The sequence below is a fragment of the Aethalodelphis obliquidens genome, unplaced genomic scaffold (assembly GCF_003676395.1).
Source record: "Aethalodelphis obliquidens isolate GAN/ISIS:26980383/991018 unplaced genomic scaffold, ASM367639v1 scaffold18, whole genome shotgun sequence".
Taxonomy (NCBI): Eukaryota; Metazoa; Chordata; class Mammalia; order Artiodactyla; family Delphinidae; genus Aethalodelphis; species Aethalodelphis obliquidens.
Window position 1 is genome coordinate 19,450,398 of NW_020837962.1, and position 18,667 is coordinate 19,469,064.

At 54.3% G+C, this 18,667-nt stretch overlaps 1 protein-coding gene across 3 annotated transcripts in view; it reads right to left on the bottom strand.

Annotated features, from left to right (window-relative positions):
- NINL (ninein like) overlaps positions 1 to 18,667 on the bottom strand; it is a 107,056-nt gene that overhangs the window by 35,829 nt on the left and 52,560 nt on the right. For 2 of the 3 annotated variants that reach the window (XM_027118137.1, XM_027118138.1), the window contains exons 3-8: positions 14,980 to 15,076; positions 10,164 to 10,336; positions 8,715 to 8,781; positions 6,159 to 6,349; positions 5,321 to 5,473; positions 3,314 to 3,481 (exon numbers count right to left, since the gene is read on the bottom strand). In XM_027118137.1, the coding sequence (XP_026973938.1) occupies positions 3,314 to 3,481; positions 5,321 to 5,473; positions 6,159 to 6,349; positions 8,715 to 8,781; positions 10,164 to 10,336; positions 14,980 to 15,076 (849 nt within the window). The remainder of the gene's footprint in view (positions 1 to 3,313; positions 3,482 to 5,320; positions 5,474 to 6,158; positions 6,350 to 8,714; positions 8,782 to 10,163; positions 10,337 to 14,979; positions 15,077 to 18,667) is intronic. The other variant, XM_027118139.1, reaches the window with a different exon arrangement.

Consider the following 18,667-nt stretch of genomic DNA (forward strand, 5'->3'; position numbering starts at 1 on the left):
TACAGTCCCCCCAACCCTGTCAACCCCAGTGTCCCCCATCCCCACTACGGTCCCCCAACCCTGTCAACCCCAGTGTCCCCCCACGCCTCGAGGGTGGGCATGACCCAGGCTGGACAGAGTCCCCCTCCCTGGACAAAGTGACAGACACAGAAGGGGGCATGTCCCAAGCAGAGGACTTTGGGGATTGATAGGGAGGCCAGAGAAGGGCTTTTTCCCTGTGAAATCAGGTGTTGTATAAACCACGTGGGCCCTGGGGAGCTGCACAAGGGGACTGGACCTGAGGCCAAGGCCCCCACCAGCAGAGTCCAGACAACACCCGGAGCTGGGACCCCCGAGCCTAACGTCCTTCTCCGACTGACCACGAAGGTCCCTAACCTCCTCCTGCCCAAGCTAGTTTGACTTGGGTTTTTGCCATTTCAGACTCAAAGAATCCTGACTAATATGTCTCTGAACCACACAAACAGATACAGGAACAGATGGGGGTTCTGTTGGTGGACACAGGACCTATCAGAGAGAGATGAGCCACAGCCCAGCATTCCAGACAGTCACACTCATTCGCCCTCGGGATTCTTGGAAAAGTACAGTTAAAAGAATGGAAAAATTTTGTTTTACGTATTTTACCATAATAAGAGAAAGAGAGGGTAGGACAGGAACGCCTGTCCATCCTGCTGGCTGCCCAGTAAGAACACTTTTGCCACGTCTGCTCCTGCAGCGATGGGCACACTTGGCTACAAGGCCCAGACACACGGGCGGGGCAGGCACATGGCAGGGCCCACGGGGAGGCCCTTCCTTTAACTTATGAGGCGGAGACTTGAATCTCCGTCCTTCCCCATGGCCGCGAGCGCTTCTGGAGAGAAATGACACTCAGCTGAAGCATGTGCAGCAACTGGGAAGCTGAAGTTCTGACACAAGCGCACACTTCCCAGGAACGAAACCACGGGTGGGGGCAGAGGACAGAAAGTGGTCCCAGCGGCAGCTTCCCAATTAGAAAAACCACGTGGCACAACGTGGGCGCCTGCCTCCTGGCGTTCATGCCCATGTACTCCTTCTGTGCTGACCGGGATGGACCTACGTAACCCCCGGGATGGTGCCAGGGTAGCAATGTGTGGCTTCCCAGGCCAGGGCGTGGGAGGCTGAGGCCTCTCTCCGCTCTCCTGGACGGGGCTCTGGGGAAGCCAGAGCCATGCTGGGAGGAGGCTCAGGCTGCCCTGGGGAGGAGCCCAGGTGGCAGGGAGGGGAGGCCTCCAGCCTCCGACGAGGTCCACTCTCCATCCTGCTGGGCCTCGGGAAGACCGCAGAGCAGTCTCCTGGAGACCCCAGGCTAGGAACACCCGGCTGCGCGGCTCCCGATTCCTGAGGACGTCAGGGATCTGCACAGAGCAGCCCTGGCGGTGGTCCCACAGACATTTGCGTGAGGTCCTGAGAAGCTGGGTGTGGGAGGCCAGCACGTCCAGGCCAGGGCTCGCCTAGCGGGCTTCCTCCCCCGGGGAACACACCTCTCTCAGGCAGGTGTGCTCAGGGGCAGCTGGCGGTCCCGCCCAGTGTCACAGGTGACCAATTATGGACCTGCTGCACCAGGACACCCCGACTGCGTGCCAGCTCGCCCGAGAGCCACCCTGTGTCGGGGGACAGATACACCTGGGGGGCCACGTGGAGGGTCCTGCTGAGGGGAGTTCAGTAACGTCACTGCCTCTCAATTCAATGGAATCAAACCCTGAGCAACTGGAAAATCATAAGTTGCTAAAGGAATGGAAACTTGCTGTGACAGCAAGAGAGCAGTGATAAGAGTAAGTCCTGAAGTGTTGGGGGCAAGCGTGAGACTCGTCACTGGCTGGATCCTGACGGCAGCCAGCCCACCTCCAAGCGCAGGGAATCAGGAGCGGCGTCTTAGGGAGAATCTCCAAACCATGAGCCTCTGGGACTTCCCTGGTTGTCCAGTGGTTAAGGGCTCCGTGCTTCCACTGCAGGGGGCACAGGTTCGATCTCTGGTTGGGGAGCTAAGATCCTACGTGCCGTGTGGCACAGCCAAAACCCAAACAACAAAAAACCATGAGCCCCTCTGCTCTTGGCCCTCCCCGGGGGCCAATTTCAGTGGTCCGGCCTCAGCCTCTGGTTCTCACAATAGTCCTGTGGGCCAGCTGTCCAGGGATGGCCTTGCGTCAGGCTCTGCCTGGGCTGCTGGGCAGCGGGACTTGGCAACGGCGAAGCTTAGGTCCAGGAGAGTCTGGCCTGAGGAGTCGGGCAGACTGTCTTAAAGGCTGTTTTTTTTCTCCTTCCTGTTCTATTGGTTTGTGCCAACATGGACATTTTTGGAGGCAATACAATAGAAGCTATCAAGAGGTAAAATGCGTACCTTCAGGAATCCGCCCTACCGAGAAATACCAGCACAGGGGCAGAAGGGTACACGTGCATTACAGGTGACGAGATTCGTAACAGGAAAATAACATACATGTCCCACGACAGGGAAAGGGTAATGTAAATTAGCAAGGTATACGGTATGACACCAATTTTGCAAAAGAAATTTTTTAAATGGGAATGTCTAAATATGCATTTCTTTCCTGTGCCAGGGAAGAGCTCGCAGAATGCCCACCAGACCTTTATGCGTCGCCATCCCTGGAGACCAGGAGCAGAGGGGGGCAGGCTTTATTATTCTATAGATTTCTGTAGAGCTGAAGCTTTTTTTCACAATGGAAAGTGAAATTTGGAAATGAAACTAACTCATCTAGTTCGCCACACCTGCCCCAGCACTCTTCCCTTGCTGTGCCCGCCCTGTGTGCACCTGACTTGCCACCCAGGGCAGAACTCCCTCCAAAGCCCCAGGGCTGCCCTGTGTCCCCACAGAGGGGACTTGACTGACCAGGGAGAGCACAGGCCTCCTCGTGTGTGACCACTGGAGGGAGGTCGGAGGGCGGGTACGGGGAGAAGAACTCCCCACAGAGCTCGTCCGGGGAGAGTAGAAACGCTCGGACGTCTGTGACAGTGGTGTCCGCTAAGACGTCCCTCCTCCAGGTCAGCAGATCAGCTCCGGGGCTGACACGCACTGAGGGGGAGAGTCTAAGATGCTGAAACCTACCTTCAAACGGATTTGTTTCAGGCTGTGGTTTTCTCTGCTTTTTACTTATTATGTTTTTCACACTTCCTATATCTTAATATCAAAAAATAAAGAAAAAAGTATTACGATGGGCCTTCCCTACACAGGGCCTGTGTCTGCGGTGGGGGGGATGGGGGGAGCTCCGTCCAGCCTCCCCTATAGGCAGCGGCCCCGCCCGCCTAGACGCCTCTGCTGGGGCAGCCGTGCGCGACCGGTCCAAACCTGCAAGACCTCCCTGCCGTTGTGCACCCCCTCCTGGGCCCACAGGGTGACGATCTGCTCCGGGAAGGCGAAGCCGGCGCCGTCGTCCACGCTGCACAAGAGGCGCGGGCCCGAGCTCACGGACACGAGGGATGACGTGGTGGTCTGGCCACCACCCTCCTCTGGGACCTGCACGTCGGGACAAGCTCTGTGAGCCCCCGTGGCCTCCTCATGCACCCTCCCCGACCTCCCCGCCTGTGTGGCCTCCCCGAGGCCTGAGAACAGCGCTGATTCCTGCTCCAGGGAATGGGGCGCCCGCAGGATCTGACTCGAGCCCAGGGCTCAGCGCTGTCCACGCCAGGCCATGCAGGGGACGCCCAGCGCCTGCCAGGCCCTGAGGTAATTTCTCCCCAAACCACTAATGGCTTCCTGCTGAGGGAAACCTGGTCTGTGCAGAGAAACCCAAGACGGGCTTCAGAAGGAGGGCGGGGGTGGCCCAAGCAGAGGACGCGTGTCCTCAGGATTCAGGGTCAGAGAGTTTTAAGACAAGGGCAAAAAAGTCCCTCAGCCAGAAAGCTGACTGGTGAGCCGAGGTACTGCAAGAATCCAGCTGTGGGGCTTCCCTGGTGGCGCAGTGGTTGAGATTCCGCCTGCCAATGCAGGGGACACGGGTTCGAGCCCTGGTCTGGGAGGATCCCACATGCCATGGAGCAACTAGGCCCGTGAGCCACAACTACTGAGCCTGTGCGTCTGGAGCCTGTGCTCCGCAACAAGAGAGGCCACGATAGTGAGAGGCCCGTGCACCACGATGAAGAGTGGCCCCCTCTTGCCACAACTAGAGAAAGCCCTCGCACAGAAATGAAGACCCAGCACAGCAAAAATAAATAAATTAATTAATAAACTCCTACCCCCCCAACATCTAAAAAAAAAAAAGAATCCAGCTGTGCTTCCTGCCCCTTGGAGGGCAAGGCCCTTCAGACACGCGTCTGCAGTTGGGGCCAGAACAAGGAGCAGCTGCTGGGGCCCCCAGACCACCAGGCCCACCTGCTCCCCTGATGGAGCAGGAGAATCTCCGTCTGGGCTCAGGTGCGAGGCCCCATGTCACCACTCCAGCCACGCTGGCATCCACATGCACAGGACACAACCCCATGGCCATGTCAGCACTTCCCCGGTAGGAACGGGGGCCGCTGTACCTCAGAGGAGGCCCTCCCTCCCACAGGCTCTGGGCACGACTGCACTGTGGTCTCTGCCCTCAGGTGGCCTGGCACCATCCCTCATCTCTCCTGGTTCCTTCCCTGTCTCAGTGGCTTCAGGTGCAGAAACCTGATTCTCAGACGCGCCTGGCCTAGCAGAGAACAAGGTCACTGTTCCTGCTTCGCTGCCCACAAACTGCGGGATCAGCCACGTCGCCAAAGAAGCCTCAGCGAGACTCCGCAGGACAACCGTGCCCTGTGGTGGGAGACGGAGGCTGACTGTCCTGGGACTGAGAAAAACCAGATGCACCGAACATCACAATTTAAATAACCACCTAAAATCTGCTCTCCTCCAGCTGGCCTTGTACAGGATAAAATTCAGGTATACAGTATGGGGAGAGCACAGCTCCAGGAATCCTTGTTAAGGCTAATCCTGGGGAAGACACGGACCTGTCAGTGACTCTGTTCTCCGGGGAGGAGGGAGAGGGGGTGCTCTTGTTGGAACACAGTGTACCCCACATTGAGGCATAACAAGGAACTGTCAGGGAATCCTCATGAGACCCCTATGAGGTAGGTGTGTCCATTTTACAGACAAGGAACCTGAGGCTCAGAGAAGGTGAGTAGCTCACCAGTGACACACAGCTTGGCAGGAGCAATGCCAGATCAGCCCAAGGTTGCACAGCCTCCCACAGCACACGTGTGTGTACACACCCCGAGCAACTGCTGGGCACGCTCTGTGGGGACCAGGCAGAGAGGTCAGGCCTGCAGAAGATGCTGAAGGCCAGAGAATGATGGCAGTCGCTCTGGGGTTCAAGAGTTAATCGTCCCATTTTACCTGGTAATGAGACCAGGACCCGCTCGGTTTGACAAGTGTGGAAGATTCCAGAAGTTGAGGGGATCCATGATTGAACAGGCCAAGCTGGAATTCCTCTAGACTCACTCTGCCGTCGCCGTCTTGGTCCAGCTTGTTGAACAGGTCTTCAAGTTCCTAAATAAAGGCCCCCAGGCATCTTCACAGAGGCTCTCCCACCGCAGCTGTGCCTACCCCACCCAGGCCTGGCCCCCACCCTCCCCAAGCAGGCGGCTCGCTGTCCTATCCAAACAGTGGTCTCCCCGCTCTGGCTTGTGAAATCCACACACCTGGTCAGTTTCCATCCTGCTGTGAACGGCCACTTGCACTTCCCAAAACCCACAAACACCCATCCCGTGTCTGCCGTGCCAGGAGCTTGCTGGATGGCGGGACACGTACGTATGGAACGTGGCCCCGGGCCCCCAGCAGCTCAGGGTCGGCAAGGGCAGGGCTGAGAGCACTTCAGTAAGGAGGGGCCTGTCCCATCACACTGCCCTCCACTTCCCCTGGCCCCGCAGGAGGGAGGGGTGAGTACAGCTGCTGGGAGCATAGCAGACGCTGCGGGCACCACACTTGGGCTGGGTGGCAGATCTGGGCCACTGAGGAGGGGTGGGGGAGGAGTGCCCCTGGCAGAGGAGGATCCTGCGTGAAGGCGGCCAGAGACGGACCTTCGACACAAGCCCTGGGAGTCAGCACGGGATGTGAGACCAGAAGGTGACAACTGAATCAGTGTCTGGCAGTGAAGGGGTTTTCCAGGCCCAGCACCAACCATGACCGCCACAAAGACCCAGCCCATCAGGGAGGTCCACCCGCCCTCTCTCACCTCCTTCTCCAGGCCCTGGAGCCCGACGCTCTGGCAGAGCAGGGCCAGCTCCTGTTCGGTGAGGTGGCCGCTGCTGCCCACACCCAGCTCTTCCCAGAGGCCTCGGACCCGGCTCTTGGGGGTGTCGAAGGAGGAGCTGCAGGGCTTCCGGAGGCTCCCGAAGACCTCAGAACCCCAGGTTGGCAGCTGGCCTGAAGCAGGGGACACATACCAAGGCTGTAATTTACTCTGAAATCGGATGGACTGATGAATGGGCAGAGGGACGGGCACATGGACACATGTGAGAGATAAGCTTCAAAGGAGGAATCTAGGTGGTGGGTACACAGTGCTCACGGTACAACTCTTCCACTTGCATTCTATGCAAGTTTTCACAATCAAATGGAGGGATCTGCTGCATGTGGGGAAAGCATTTTCTTTTTTCAAAAGAATATTTATTTATTTAGGTTGCTCCGGGTCTTAGGTGCAGCATGCAGGATCTAGTTCCCTGACCAGGGATCGAACCTGGGCCCTCTGCATGGGGGCCACGGAGTCTTGCCTACTGGACCACCAGGGAAATCCCAGAAAGCATTTTCTGAAGGGAACCTGCGAAGCCACAGCACTGAGAGCACAGCTGCAAGGTTTGTACTTAGAACAAAAAGGTCAGGTTTAAAAAACTAATTTTTAGAAACTCTTCAAACCTACCCAAAGTAAAGAGCACAGTCCAGCAAAGGCCAGTGGTCCTGTTCCTTGGGCAGACGGCCACCCCGGCTTCATCTACCCCTGTTTACTCTTGCCCAAGTATTTGAAAGCAAAATCCAGCTGCTGTGTTCTCACGCCTGTGTGTTTCGTGTGTACTGCTGACCCCAATGCCACCATCACCCTACAAACCAACAACGGTTTACCCAGCTCTCTCTCAAGAGTCTCCCGACAGTTGATTTCTTTGACTCAGTATCAACACAGAATCCTCCCTGTGCGTGTGGTTATTCCTCTCGAGTCCTTGGAACACGAGCACCTCACTGCCTGCCCCACTCTGCTTCCTTGCATGCCTCCATCGCTAACATCGCCTATAAACCGGAAATTAGCATCAAAGCCTAGCTTGGATGCAGGCTCAGTTTTATCTTTTTTCTTTTTCTTCCCGGCAAAAACGTCCCAAGATGGGCTGTGTTCTCCACGCCACCTCACAGCAGGAGGCGCAGGTGTCTTTGAGATGCAAAGACACCTCAGTGAGTTTGGATGACAGACGGCCAGGTTTCATAACTTTTCTACTTTAGCCAGGTGGCTTACTGAGGTTTCTGAAGCTTTGCCAGAGAAACACCCTCTGGAAGAGGAAAGACCTTGGGGGTGCCCACGAGGAGCTCTCCTCGGATGAGCGAGGCTTCAAAGCAGAGTCCCCTCCACGCCCAGGCCACACCACCCAGCCCAACACAGGAAGAGGGCTGCCTGCAGCTGACCAGACCTGGGCTCTCGGCCAGTGGTCTAGAGTTTCCAGGAGAGGAGCCACCTTGGCGTTACTTTGATAACTCAACTAACGATCAGAAAGCCACTTTGCCAAGGAAAGCTAGGGCCTGTGTGCTCACGCATGATGCTGTGGGTTGAGCTGAGGAAAACACAAGGAAAGGGCCACCTCTGAGATCTCTTCCAGCTTAAAACATCTGAAAGTTCTACGTAACAATAGAAAAGCAATTCTGACACCGGGGTGTATTCTCATGGCTGGCAGAGGAACAAATAAGTCCTCTGAGGTCTGACATGACTGTTCACACACCAGTGTCAGTTCTAACCTGGAGGGAAAGAAGAACTCCAACCTGTCTCTGGGCAGAGTCCGAAATGACTTGGTGAATAACCTTCCCAGGAGCCCTTCCTCTCGTCCCCTAGATTTACAGAGTCCGGGGAATTTAGGGCATGGGTTGGCTGCTCTTCCGGACACAAAAGCGTCCATCTGCTTCGTCCAGTAGCACAGGCACTCCGGTCATTCCCCTGACGTCACCAAGCGCCTCAGCCCCCCAGGACCACAGTCTGGATAATGCTCAGTGCCAGTGCAGACCTCTCACTCAGGAGAAGCTCAAGGTCAGCTCGGGTCTCGCCCTCGAGCCATGTTCCTGCACGTTCTGCCCTGTGACACACTCCAGCGGGAGGTGTCCTTAAGGCACCTGCAGACCTACGTGCTGATGCACCCAGATTTGCTAAGCACGCCTGCGGCTGCCTTCTGGGTGCTCCGTCAGGCTCTCCAGGACCAGAACCACGTCTTACCCTCGACTCGGGGCAGACAGGGCCCCAGGCGGCAGGGAGGCTGCTGGCCCAGGCCGGGTGCTTCAGGAAGGAGTCCCCAGGCCCACACCTGCCGGCTGGGGTCATGCTGATCCTCCCAGACCGTGAAGCTGCTCCCTCAGCCAGTGGTCCCCGCTCGAGAGTCTGACCTCAGGGGTCTCCCAGAGCTGGGACCCTGCCCCCAGGAAAAGGGCCCCCCAGGGACACCACCCACACCAGGCACTTCTCAGGAAACTGTCCTTGGCTGGCGGCCCACTGCCTGGCAGCCTAGCACTGGCCAAAGGTGGCACCGACCACAAGGCCGGGCTTTACCTTTTGCTTCAAACAACTCATTCTGAGGGTCCTTTGCACTTTCAGCTTCTTCATCGGACTTGAGACTCTGGAAAAACAGAAGGAAAAGGACGTGTGAGTCCCCAGAGGAAAGGGCAGCGGACGGAGCACCGGGAACAGTCTGGTGGGGCTGGTGGGGGGGACACCTGAGGAAGGGGAGCCCCAGCCCACAGAGCAGCCCTGGTGGTCAGCCACGAGGCCCCGTGCACACCAGCTCCCTCTCTCAGACCGCACGCTGCGGCCTGCACTCGGCACCCTCTGCATCCCGCCCCTCATGACCCATGTCTGTTGGCAACAGTCAAGGAAGAGCAGGTCTCTGACCCCCAGGTGCTCCGGAGACAGCAGGTGATCTGCTGAGACCTCAGTGCCCAAGGGGCTGGGCCACCAAGAAGTCCAGTAAAACCTCATGCTTCTGTGACCGAGTCTGCGGACCACAAAGTCAAAGTCTGCTTCTGATTTTGGAAGGAACACTGGCTTGACCAGGACTCAGCACTTAGAAATGGCGCTGAACTGAGGCTGGAGCTCTGGGGGCAGGTGGTATAGCTCATTTTTCTAATGCATTCAACCTGCTGACAACCCTAAAGGCAGCAACTCTAGGGTCCTAGTTCTGGGGATCAAAGATGGTTTTAAGAAGCAGAACGGCACCACAGAGATGGCGCGGACCCATGAAGCCTTCCATCCCTGGGGCCAGATTTAGGAGAGAGAATAAAGCAGCAAAGGTCTAGGGTTTATTGGTGCCGTCCAAGTGCAGCACATCCCTGAGAGAAGCGACTCCAGGATCTAAATACATATTTATTTGCTTTTCCTATTGGCCTCAACAAATGTTGAAAATATAAACAAATTAATATGGGGGCCCAGAGCTGTCTTATTAAAGGGAAGCCCCCCTAGAGCCTCATCAGACAGAGGTGGACATCATGGGGTGGAGGCAGGAACCTTCTGGAACCCCGAAAACAGGTCCAACGGGCCACGATTAACCCGTGGGGTGTGGGGTGTGGATCTGCCCCGTGGACGTCCTTCCTGACACAAAGCCCTCGAGGCTCCTGCAGTGACAGCTCAGGGAGCCTGGGGTCCCCGGAGGCATCTGGCCTGACATGCCGCCAAGCTGTGGAGGGTGAGCCTCAGTCGCGCCCAGTGCTGCTTTCTCTATCCCCGGCTGTAACCGTCCTCTCCTTCTGGCAGTGCCAGGGGAGAGGGCTAGTGGTGAGCAGGGCATTCTCCACGGCCCCCGTGTCTGAAGAAGGATGCTCTGTGGCCCGAGTTTCCATGTAGACAGCGAGACCCAGAGACACCTTAAAACTAAATGTCACTCCCCAAAGTGCTCTGGTGATGAGACAGATGCCCCCTCCCACCTTCCCGTATCGTGTCACATGAGCAGTGTCTATGGCGGGGGGCATGTGTACTTGGGCGAGGGCAAAGGGGGGGTCGACCCACCTCTACACTTTCCAGAGACGCAGAGCGTCGGAGCTGGCTTCTCACACTGGGTCTGGCAGGCTGCTCCGGTAAACACGGGGCTCCACCCGCAGCGTCACAGGGCTCGGGCCAGCTCCGACGGCCATACCACTTAGAGCCGCTCACGTACTTTGGGGGGACGGCCCGGGGGACACCTGGAATAAAAACGGGAGGTGTTCTCTCAGACAGCCTCTGGGCCCACACGTGCTGCCAAGATGCCCTTTACGAAGGTGCAGGTTCGGGTGCAAAGCGTGGCTCTCAGGGACACACATGGAAAACACCTGGAAGAACACACGGAACGGTCGACAGTGGGGCTGGGGCTGAGACAGCCAGGCCGGGAGGCAGGGACTTTCCATCCTAAACTCTAGGTGCTGTTTAAATGTTTCCAACCAAAATACGCTTTTGTTATGCAATAAAAGACTAATACAAAAATCTAGCTTTTTACACAAGGAAAAAAGCCTCCAATAATCCAGCAACATACTGCTCTAGAGACCAGAAGGTCACGTCCCACCCACCCCCCTCACTACAGGACCCCCCTGCCCCCCGGACGGGATGCGGTAGGCAAGGACCTCAGCATAGCTGGGGAGCCTCAGACTCCACGTGGGTCTGAAGTCTGGGACAGAGGCAGGAGTGCATTTTAGTTTGGGATTCATGAGAATCCCATAAGCCCTAATAAACCCCTGGCACCTTTCTTCCCTCCTTACCTGCCCACGTCTGCAGAGCAGTGGGGACCCCGCAGGCAGAGAAGAAATGATGCTGACTCTGTAGGGAATCTGGGCAGCCGGAGAGAGATGGGGGAGGGCGACGTGGGCCACGGCCAGGAGAGGACACAGGTTCAGAAGGAAGCAACCAGAACGTGCAGGTTGGGGGAGAGGATCCAAGGAAGTAAGGCCAGGTCAGGAAAACAGGACCGTTTCACACGGATGCGTCACGCTTCCTAAGGCCAAGTACCACCTCCCTTGTCTCCTCCACACCAACTCTGCAGCCCCTGACCTTGGGACCATCAGAGGAGGAGGCTGGGTCCAACCTGGCCAGTGATGCCAGTGACCAACAGAAACTAGGAACAAGGGAGGATTTGGGGGAGGAAGCTGCTGAGTTCCACTTGAGAGCGGACATTTAAGGCAGGCTGACCATGACCCCAGGACACTCGGAGGTTATCACGGGCCCTGCCCGGTCCTGTAATCTCTCCCATGTGGGAACTCCCGGGGCTGCTGGAGAGCAGGGAGCGGACGCCCTGGCAGGGAGGAAACAGGAGGCCCTGAGTGCCCCACGCAGTGGGGAGGGGCCAGCACACAGGCTCCGCACCTTTACTGCGGGGGGGAGGTGCGGGAAGAGGAAAGCCATGAGAGGTGGGAGTGGGCAGCTGCAGCACATTTGGGAAATCAGCTGCAGAAGACGAGGAGGGGCCTGACGCACGTGGGCCCTCCCTGGGGCCCGCTCCCGGCTCACCTGGAGGTCGTGACCCAGCACCACGTCTGCCCTCTGTGGCTTGACCTTGCTCCTGCCTTTCCCCTCCTGAGTTCCCCTCCGACCCAACCCGTCCTTGTCGGAGTCCCACCCGCCCTGGATGTGGCCCCATTTCTTCATCATTTCAGCAGGTCAGCACTTTCCTCAGAGGAATGAGATGCCCAGAAAACACACAGCTGTTTCATAATGTTCCCCAAACGTGTCACCCCCCTCCCTCCAACAGAGAGAAACGCTTCTCTAGAAAAGAGTGTCCACGTGGCAAATCACGACAGGAAGGGGGCAGCTTCCCACCACCCACAGGACACAGAGCCGCGGCCTCTTGGCGGGAAGCACTGGGGGTCACAGCCAGTCCCCACCCGCTGCCCAGACGGCCCGCAGAGCACAAGGCCAACGGTGCCCTGTGCTGGACACCTGGCTGTGCCTCCTGTGTGTACGTATTTATTTATAGGAGCAGAATACCAAGGTCTACAAGTGAAAAGACATTGGTTATATGTTCTGTAACGGCCTTTACTGAAAGGAGCAGAATGACGGGGAAGCGGGATGTTCCTCAAAACCCCGGGGCGTTTGGCCCCCTGATGACATGCTCATCCCTGGAGCGTCAAAGCTCCAATCATTTTTCCAGTCACGGTGGGAGATGGTGGGAAGGACCGGCAGACAGATTAGAAAGCAGGAGAGAGCGACACTGTGGACAGGGCCAGGGAAGGAGGGATGAAGCCCCTGGATGGGGGAGGCTGGGAAGGTGGCTGCGGTGAGAAGCTGAAACGCGCACGGCCCTGGAGGACGGGGCAGGGCTCGCCCCGGCTCTCACAACCCGTGGCTGCAGGGCCACCCGGCGCCCTGCCTCTGTGCACAAGCCCCGTCCGAGCCGCCTCAGGTGGGCTTACAACCGTGTAACTGAGGAAAGCACTGAAAATCGAAAGAAGAGAAAAACAACACGAAACAAAACCGGGGGGCTTCCCTGGTGGCTCAGTGGTTAAGAATCCGCCTGCCAATGCAGGGGTCACGGGTTCGATCCCTGGTCCAGGAAGATCCCACATGCTGTGGAGCAACTAAGCCTGTGCGCCACAACTACTGAGCCCACGTGCCACAAGTACTGAAGCCTGTGTGCCTAGAGCCCGTGCTCTGCAACATGAGAAGCCACCGCAATGAGAAGCCTGCGCACCACAATGAAGAGTAGCCCCTGCTTGCCACAACTACAGAAAGCCCGAGAGCAGCAACAAAGACCCAATGCAGCCAAAAATTAAATAAATAAAAAAACTAAAACAAACAAACAAAAAAAACGGAACTGGTGTGGAAAAGTGCCAGTCCTGAAACAGCTTCTCCCGTCTTTGGAGGAAGTGAGGACACACCCCACAGATGCACACATGTTCCAGCATGGAGAGGGGGGGCAGTGACAGAGGCGCAGCCTTTCTTGGGCACATCCACGTTCACGGTCACACTCCAAAACCCTGAGTCGGGAAAGGCAAGTGGGCTTCTTCCCATCTCAAGGAAGACAAGTGTGAGACAAAGCAGCCAATGACCTGAGCTGCAGGGCGATGGGGCTGCTGGCGGACTGACTCCTCCCCCTGCTTCAGGCCTCTGGTGTGGCTCCAGCAGGAGGAGGTGGGGCAGCTGACTTCAGCCCCAGGGACGTGGGCAGGGCCTGGCTCCAGGCTGCAAAACCCCACCTGAATAACAGGCAGGAGTAGCCACAGGACTTCTAGGACGGTTCACTGGAATCTACATAAAACGTCCATTAGCCCCAAGCCTGGCACACAAAGCCTCCCTCACGGTACCCCTGGTGCCCAGATCATCGTGCACCTGCTCCCAACCAAGGACCTGCCCGGGGTCCAGGAGCAGACCAGGGGGCTGCTGCGGGGCAGACTCCTCAAACGCCTGCCCCACGTGGGAGGGAGGGACTGGCTACCACTTCACTCTCCTTCCCGACACTCGTCAAACGCAGCCGTGACCAGCCGGGGCGCATCAGGTGCTGCCCGCCCCAGCCGAGCCCGAGGGTCCAGCACGGCTTCGAATGAGCATGTCCGCCATCACCTTCCGACTGGAACCCGCGGTCCACACATCGAGCGGGCCTCCCTCCAAAACCCTCCCTCCACCTCCTGACCAAAGCCACCACTTCCGTTTGTTCTGAAATATTACCTTTGTCCCACTGGCCCTGCTCGAAACCAAGATTCTCACAAGTCCTAGGAGCACAGAGCGCTACTGTCTGAGACAGAAGACAGGCTGAGGGCTGCCTCGGCTGGTGGCATCCTGCCTGCTCCACCAGCCTCCAAGCCCTGGCTAACACCTCACACCTGCCCTGCGTTTTTGATTCTCCGATGCTTCCACCCCCGACACCCACTTTATCTTGTCAACACCCTATGCTGTAAGGACAGCACGCGGTATTAACTTGACATCTGTGATACTGTGATTTATAATAAATATGTATTTGGTCTTCCATCCCTGGCACAGCTCCTCAAACCCTTGGACTTTCCTAAGTGATGAGAGCAACCACACCTGAGTTTATGTTGATGCGGTGACTTGGAACCACACCTCAGGACGGGCTGGTTGCCAGGGAAACCAACTTTCAGCCCCACCCCCTGACCTCCAGGGATGTTGAGTTCAATCCCCGATGCCCAATCATTTGATCAGTCATGTCTGTAACGAAGCCTCCATAAAACCCAAAAGGACGGGGTTCTGAGAGCTTCCGAGTTGAACATGTGGGGACTGGGTAAGAGTGAGGCCTGAAGGGGGCATGGGTGCTCCGAGCCCCTTCCCACAAGCCCTTCCCACAAACCTCTTATCCTGAGTCATATCCTTTTGTAATAAACGGTGATCCAGTAAGTAAATGGGTTTCCCTGGGTTCTGCTCCAGCAAATTAATTGAACCTGAGGAGGTCATGGGAGCCTCTGATCTATAACAGGTGGGTCAGAAGCACAGGTGACAACCTGGATTTGAGATGGCTGTCGGAAGAGGGTGCAGTCTTGGGGGACTGAGCCCTTCCCCTGTGGGGTCTGACGCCGTGTCCAGGTAGACGGTGTCAGAACAGAGTTGAATTGTAGGACACCCAGGGGTTGCAAAACGGCCTGGTGTGGGAAAAACCACATATATCTAGTGACCAGAAGTGCCAGTATATTCAGAGGATTGTGTGTATTGTAGAGGAAAACAAAAGAGTCTTCCCCTTACAACACCATTTTACAAATAAGGAAGCAAAAGAAGAAAAAACCCAAACGTCAGTTCCAGTCTACGCAGCTTGGCAGAGACAGACCTGCTGCGTCGTTTGGTGAGAACATCATAATCCAGAGGTCACGGAATCACGGGAAGAGACGTAACAGAGACCAGGAAGGCCTCTTACCTGGCTCCAAAGACCCGCTGTCTTCATCTGAGGAGCCAACACCAGCCTGTGATGACAAGACGGCCACGAAACCGTCCTTAAATTCCTCAAAGTTAACCTGTGGATTTGAGAAGAGAGGTCAACGCTACTTTCTGCAGGTCACATACGTTACACCCTGGCCTTTTGGTTTTTCTCAGATGGAAGATCTTATGAGGACATTCATTTTTTCAAATATTTACTTAAGATTTAAAAGAATTGAAGATGTAATAAGGCAAGTAAAAGTGAACCATAACCCCATCACCAAAAAACACTATTAACAACTCCATAAAAGTAAATCAGACCACAAAATTAGAAAGCAGTGTAGAAAAGAGGTGTCTGATGACCACAAACATTAACACAAAAAGAAAAAGAAAAATCTGGGCTTCCCTGGTGGCGCAGTGGTTGAGAGTCCGCCTGCCGATGCAGGGGACACGGGTTCGTGCCCCGTCCGGGAAGATCCCACATGCCGCGGAGCGGCTGGGCCCGTGAGCCATGGCCGCTGAGCCTGCGCGTCCAGAGCCTGTGCTCCGAAACGGGAGAGGCCACAGCAGTGAGAGGCCCGCGTACTGAAAAAAAAAAAAATCCACGTTCTCACCACCCACCAAGAAAGAGAAAACGGCAGCACCTGGGCGAGCCCTCCACCACGGTTCCTTTCCTGATTAAATCCCCCGGCCCCTACTCTGACTCTAATAACATCCTTGCTTTTATACCTCATTTGCATGCACCCCTAAACAATACAGTTTACTTCTGCCTCTTTTGAAATTTGATCTAAATGGAATCATATGTAGATACCATTTTGTGTCTTAGACTCAATATTACTTCTGTGATATTCATGTAACTTGCTGCGCATGATCCACCCATTTTCTCTGCTCTGCGGTGTAACTGAGCAACAATTTATTAATCTACCCTCCTGGGCTTCCCTGGTGGCGCAGTGGTTGAGAGTCCGCCTGCCGATGCAGGGGACACGGGTTCATTCCCCGGTCCGGGAAGATCCCACATGCCGCGGAGCGGCTGGGCCCGTGAGCCATGACCACTGAGCCTGCGCGTCCGGAGCCTGTGCTCCGCAATGGGAGAGGCCACAACGGTTAGAGGCCCACGTACCGCAAAAACAAAAAACAAAACTACCCTCCTGCTGGTGGATATTCCCATTGTTTCCAGGGTTTAGTTATTTTTAAAAAACCAACAAAAAACCCCAGCTTTGAACAGTTACACTCTTTGGAGTATACGCCTAACAATGGGATTGCTGGGTCACAGAATATACATTTAAATCCTCTTGGTGAATTGAATCTTTTATTACCATAAAATGCTGACCCTCTTTAGTTCAGTAATGCTTTTACCACAAAGACTAGCTTTCTTACGGAGTATTTATGTGTTATATCTTTTTACCAAACTTTGTTTTTTTAACCAAACTTTTAATAATGTCAATTTTTTATATCCTTATGTTTTAGACATGTCTCTTATGAACAGTATATAGTTGGATTTTTTTCCCCAATCTGAAAATCTTTATCTTTTAACTGAAACATTTTACATTTAATGTTGTTACTGATATATTGGGTTGGCCAAAAAGTTCGCTTGGGTTTTTCCATAATATTTAGATTTAAATCTACTATTTTATTTGTGCTTTCAATTTGACCTGCCTGCGTTTTCTCCTTTCTTTCCTCTCTTTCTTTCAGGACTTCATTTTTCCCCTTATTAATTCAGAAGTTATACAGTCTATTTCCATTCTCTTATTGTTTATCCTAAAAATGACAGTACACATCCTTAGCTTGAAAGTTTACTATCAATCAATGTTTTTTGTTTCAGCAAAAACATAATCTATTAAAAGACTAGTGGAAATGATCCAGATGTCCAAAAAGAGAATGGGTAAATAAACTGTGATTCAGTCAGACAACAAAAGATGACAATAGGGGAAAAAAAAACAAACCACTGACGGAGACAATATATCTGCATTGTGTGAATATAGCTCACAGACATAATACGGAGTAAAAGAACCAGAGCGCATACACTGAGCACACGCTGTGTGTTTTCCCTCGTATAAAGTTCAGAAATAGGCAAACAAATCTATGCTGTTGGCATCAGGACAGTGGTAACTGTTGGAGGCAGAGGGACCACAAGGGCACCTGAGGAGGGATGCAGGATGCTGGCGGCCCAGGTGTGTTCAGGGTGGATGTTCACAGAGATGCACTCTTCAGCTCTTTTCTCTACCTGTGCTTCTACTGAAGTCCCCCAGAAAGAAATCAACACAAGAGCTTACTGTCACCAGGAAGTGCAGAAAAAGCAGGCCTGGGCTGTAGGTCCAAGCATGCTTCCCACATCTGGCACAGAACTTGAATGAGCACATTCTGTTGCCGCCGATGGGCACTAAGCGCAGCTGTTGGCTTGGGGGCACCTCTGCCTCAGTCACACACGTATCAGATCTGACACTGGATTACTTGTTTGTTTATTTTCTGTCTCCCCAACTAGCATGTGATATCACAGTGACACACTGTAAATACTCAACAAATACCTAATGGATGTGTTTGCCTCTATATCCTCTCAAAACTGAGCAGAATTCACCTTCTCACAGGTGCATTCTTTCACCTTTGTTCTTAAAGAGTATTCTTTTTTTTTCTTTTTTGGCCACTCCTCGCGGCATGTGAAATCTTAGTTCCCTGACCAGGGATTGAACCCTCACCCCCTGCAGTGGAAGCTCAGAGTCATAACCACTGGACCACCAGGGAAGTCCCCTTAAAGGGTATTCTTGCTGAGTATGGGATTCGGGTTGGCACCAGTCCTCTTTTAGTACATTGGAGACACCTTTCCGTTGGCTTCTGGCTTCTACTGTCACATCTGAGAAGGCAATTGTCAATCTAACTATGGCTGACTTTCAGGATATGTCTTTTTTCCTCTGGCTGCTTTTAAAAAAATTATTAAATGTTTCATTTTGAGATAATTATAGATTCACATGCAGTTGTAGGGAAAAAATACAGAGAGATCATGTGTACCCATCTCTGGCTGCTTTTAAGATGTCTTTGTTTCCCTTCAGTTTCACAATAATATGGCCAGATGTGGATTTCTTTTTATTTATGCTACTCAGAATTCCATGGGTTTTTGGAATCTTAAATCTGTTTTGGAAACTTTTTAGCTATTATCTGTTCACGAAATCCCTCCTCACTCACTCCTTTCCTCCTGGGATTCCAACCAAAGGGATGTCCCCCGGTCTTCACCTTCTCTTTATAACATCATGCTGCATCCTGGATGAGTGCTCTTTTCAGCTGTGTCTAATCTGCTGTTAAACTCTTAAAAGTTGTATTTGGTTCTTTGTTCAGATTTGTTATGTCACTTTTTAGAGTTACCTCTTTCCTGTGGATATTTTCAAGCTTGTTTTTTTTTAAATTAAAATGTTTTATTTTTATTTTTGGCTGCATTGGGTCTTTGTTGCTGCACGCGGGCTTTCTCTAGTTGCGGTGAGCGGGGGCTAGTCTTCGTTGCGGTGCACGGGTTTCTCATAGCAGTGGCTTCTCATGGCAGTGGCTTCTCTTGTTGCAGAGCATGGGCTCTAGGTCTGCGGGCTCAGTAGTTGCAGCACACGGACTCAGTAGTTGTGGCTTGTGGGCTCTAGGGAGCTTGGGCTTCAGTAGTTGTGGTGCACGGGCTTAGTTGCTCTGGGGCATGTGGGATCTTCCCGGAC